Source organism: Hirsutella rhossiliensis (genome assembly GCF_020360975.1).
Source record: "Hirsutella rhossiliensis strain HR02 chromosome Unknown scaffold00001, whole genome shotgun sequence".
NCBI lineage: Eukaryota > Fungi > Ascomycota > Sordariomycetes > Hypocreales > Ophiocordycipitaceae > Hirsutella > Hirsutella rhossiliensis.
In genome coordinates this window covers 9,530,413-9,534,696 of record NW_025408667.1, presented here as the reverse complement: position 1 = coordinate 9,534,696, position 4,284 = coordinate 9,530,413, and the positions used below count along the sequence as shown (strand labels likewise).

The following is a 4,284-nucleotide window of genomic DNA, read 5'->3' as shown; positions in this document are numbered from 1 at the left end:
CGGCTCTGTGGTCTATGATGTTCGACGCAAGTATTGACCAGAACTTTGCCAGACATTGATGCATGAACCTTGGCGTCCGCTTTCCTCTTGAACGATTGAGAACAGTTCTGCTCATTCGCAAGCGGGTATGGGAACTGCAGTTGCCGATGTTTGTTTTGGACTTTCGTACTCCAGCACAGCAGAGAAGATTGCCTCGTGGTCGTGTTCCTTGGCGAGTGGACAAGGATATCGAAAGCCAAGGTGCAACGTTTTGTATGCTCTGTTGCGCCCGTGGTGGTTCTGCAAGTATTCTTTTCCTCGGCCAACACCAGCCAATGCTTCGACTGGTTGGTTGCAGCAGGGTGGTTCAGGTAAAAGAAGCGGGGTTGGAAAACTTTCTGTCTAGCCTTGCGCGAAGATTCCCAAAATTCCCACAGTTTTGCCGGTATCGGAGCGGAGCCATGACTCCAACCACCAATTAGGTTATCTCTAGTATTATAAAACCAGTAGCCCTTCCGCCCCGCACGCAAAATTTGCCCCCTCTATCTCCTGTCTTGACGTGAGAAACGCTTGCTCGCGGCGTCACACGACAGGGACATCGCGGTCTGGGAGACCAGAAGAAGAGTCAGCAGAAGAGTCAAATACAAAAGACCGAGAGGTTCCCGGATTTGACCTGCCTCGTCGAAAATGCCGCCTAGCATCCGGAGCTCCCTGCTCCCTGATCCAACATGCGACCTACACTGGGGCGCTTATCGCGGAGGTATTATATGGCCATGGCACCCATTTCCCGCTTCTCGCAATGTACCGTTGCTTACTTATCGTCTAGCCATTCATGAGATATTTGCCTCCAATGCGAAGCGGGTGCCCAGCAGGCCATGTGTCATTGAAACCAAGAGCCCACGAGCCGCTCAACGCACCTTCTCGTATCGCCAGATCAATGAGAGTTCTAACCAGTTGGCACATCATTTCGTCGCCCACGGCTGCAACGTGGGGGATGTTGTTATGATATACGCCTATCGAGGGTCGGTCCTTGCTCTGCTCTCCAGCCATCTCGCCATCACTGACGACGACGCAGGGTCGACCTTGTCGTGGCCTATATGGGTGCTCTTAAGGCTGGCGCAACCGTCAGTGTACTGGACCCACAGTACCCTCCGGAGCGCCAGAGCATACTCCTAGACGTTGCGAGACCTAGGTTTCTCGTCTACATCCAGAGAGCCACCGAGGAGTTTGGCAAGCCGCCCAGCATTGTTACCGACTTCATCACCCACAATCTAGACCTCAAGTCTGTGGTTCCAGCGCTGCAGCTTTCCGACAGTGGTGAGCTAAGTGGAGGCCATGTCGACGGCGAGGATTGTCTAGCAACTCAGGCGTCCCGTAGAGAGGAAGATCCCAATGTCATTGTTGGCCCCGATTCCATTCCTACCCTGAGCTTTACGAGCGGATCTGAGGGCAGGCCAAAAGGCGTTCAAGGGCGCCATTTTTCACTTACCTACTACGTCCCCTGGATGGCCGACAGGTTTGGCCTTTCGGAAGGGGACAGGTTCACCATGCTGTCCGGCATTGCCCATGATCCGATCCAGGTAAGCTCGGCTCTATCTATACCCCTGTTGGCGTTGATAATGATAAAGGTCTAATATTTGCAAACAAAGAGAGACATTTTCACGCCGCTCTTTTTAGGCGCCACGATCGTTGTTCCCCCTGCCGACGTTATTACCTACGAGCTGCTAGCGGAGTGGATGAATGAGCACAAGGTCACGGTAACCCATCTGACTCCCGCCATGGGCCAGATCCTTGTTGGCGGTGCCACAACTCAGTTCCCTTCCCTCCGGTCTGCCTTCTTTGTTGGCGATCTTCTGACCAAAAAAGACTGCAGAAAGCTGCGCGACCTTGCACCCAATGCAACTGTGGAAAACCTCTTCGGATCAACCGAGTCGCAACGGGCAGTGTCTTTTTTCGAGGTTCCAAGCAAAGCTCAAGATCCGGCGTTTTTGGATTCCTTGCCAGATATTATTCCAGTTGGCCAAGGCATGCTGAATGTTCAACTCCTGGTTGTCGACCGTGAGGACAGAACCAGATTGTGCGGGGTCGGTGAGCAAGGGGAACTGTTCCTTCGAGCCGCAGGTCTCGCGGAAGGGTACCTTGGGGACGACGACAAGACGGCAGAACTAAACCGGTCCAAGTTTGTTCCCAACTGGTTTGTTGACCCTGCCAAGTGGGCGCGGCAGTACGAACACCGGGCTGCTTATAAGGGACCACGAGATCGTCTATATCGAACCGGCGATCTTGGCCGAGTTCGCGCCGACGGAAGCGTTGAGTGCACAGGCCGGATTGATTCTCAAGTCAAGATCCGGGGCTTTCGGATTGAGCTGGGCGAGATCGACATACTTCTATCACAGCACCCATTCGTGCGCGAAAACGTTACGGTAGTTCGAAGAGATAAGGACGAGGAGCAAACACTCGTTACATACTTCGTCCCAGAGACAAAGCGGTGGTTCCAACACCTTCAACTTCAGGACGATGGAGAAGCTATCGAGCAGGAAACAGTATATGAGTCGATGGCTGGAATGCTTAGGCGATTCAAGCTGCTGTCTGATGACTGCAAACAATTCCTGGCAGCCAAGGTTCCGAAGTACGCTGTTCCCAGTATTTTTGTTCCTCTGGCTCGGATGCCCTTGAGTAAGTTACCCCTGACGAGATGCAAATCTTCTCTAAACTAATAACCCATGTCAAGATCCGAACGGCAAGATTGATAAACCTTCGCTCCCTTTCCCCGATGCGTCGGATCTTCTTCATGTCGCCAAGAGGAGGGCCTCGTCTGCGGTTGCCAATATGACCGACACCCAAGCTCGACTGGCTACAATATGGGCAGCGGTTCTCCCTAACCGCTCCGCACGAATGTTTGTGCCGGATTCCAACTTCTTTGATGAAGGTGGTCACTCTATCCTGGCACAACAGATGTTTTTCCGTCTCAAAAACGAATGGAAGGATATTGATATGCCAATGAATGTCATATTCCGGTCCCAGACTCTGGAAGCCCTCGCCGCAGAGATCGATAGAGCACAGGATCCCATTGGCCTACGACTAGACGCGATGCCCCTCCCTGGAGACGGGAATATGGAGGATGAGGCTTACGCGGCGGATGCGAGGGATCTAGTGTCTCAACTTCCCGAGTCCATTCAGCAAGCACCGAAAGATTGGGACTACACGGAGACTCCGCCTACCGTGCTTTTGACCGGTGCGACAGGCTTCCTCGGCTCATATGTCCTGCACGAGCTCCTCGAAGGCCCGTCGCGAGCGCATGTAGTTGCACACGTCCGAGCGAAAGATGCAGCGGCAGGTCTCGCACGAGTCGAGGCCGCAACAAAAGCCTATGGCCTGTGGTCCCCAACTTGGACATCTACGTCCAGACTTGAGGTTGTGGCGGGGGACATATCCAAGCCATACCTCGGATTGCTCAAGAACACATGGGATCGCCTCTCTAACGTGGTAGACCTGGTCATCCATAACGGCGCCCAGGTCAACTGGATGCTGCCGTATTCCAGCCTACGGGCGGCCAATGTGCTTAGCACACTGGACTGCATCCGACTTTGCGCCACGGGGAAACCCAAGCGACTGACATTCGTCAGCTCAACCTCAACGCTGGATAATGACCATTACGTGCAGCTCTCGAGAGAGGTCGAAACTGGTGTCCCGGAGACGGATGACCTGGAAGGCAGTCGCAGGGGCCTTGGCACAGGCTATGGCCAGTCCAAGTGGGCGAGCGAGTTTGTCATGGGTGAGGCCGGACGGAGAGGTCTTGTGGGAGCCGTTGTACGACCCGGGTACATCACAGGAGACCCGGCTTCTGGCATTTCGGTCACGGACGACTTTCTGGTCCGGCTATGGAAAGGCTGTTTGCAGGTAAGAGCGCGTCCTGACATTGCAAACACGGTCAATGCAGTCCCTGTTACGCAAGTCAGCCGCATCGTTATCGCCGCAGCGTTCCATCTCCCTGCAACTACTGGGCAATCGCTGGGCGTGGCTCAGGTTACCAGCCATCCGCGTTTGACGCTGAATGAGTGGGTCGGTGCCCTTGAGTCATACGGATATCGCGTGCCGATAGTGCCGTACCAAGAGTGGTGTACCAAGGTCATCCAGTTCGTGGGTGATGACACCAAGGAGGAGCATGCACTGCTCCCATTGTTTCACTTCGCCGTGGGAAACTTGCCCGCAAACACTATCGCTCCAGAGTTGGATGACGCCAATGCGACAGCAGCGCTAAGGTCATATGATAAGGGGAAAGGGAGTCGGGATGGAAAGTCTTCG

General features: G+C 54.2%; 1 protein-coding gene across 1 annotated transcript; it reads left to right on the top strand.

Moving 5' to 3' along the window:
• Positions 1-666: 666 nt before the first annotated feature.
• Positions 667-4,027, top strand: HRG_01232 (AMP-binding enzyme domain-containing protein; the record flags this gene model as incomplete). Its single annotated transcript, XM_044859703.1, has 10 exons — positions 667-739; positions 806-1,001; positions 1,055-1,559; positions 1,629-2,037; positions 2,095-2,405; positions 2,493-2,655; positions 2,711-2,925; positions 3,004-3,754; positions 3,812-3,852; positions 3,920-4,027. The coding sequence occupies 10 exons, from the start codon at positions 667-669 to the stop codon at positions 4,025-4,027; spliced, it is 2,772 nt and encodes a 923-aa protein (XP_044726103.1).
• Positions 4,028-4,284: the final 257 nt, after the last annotated feature.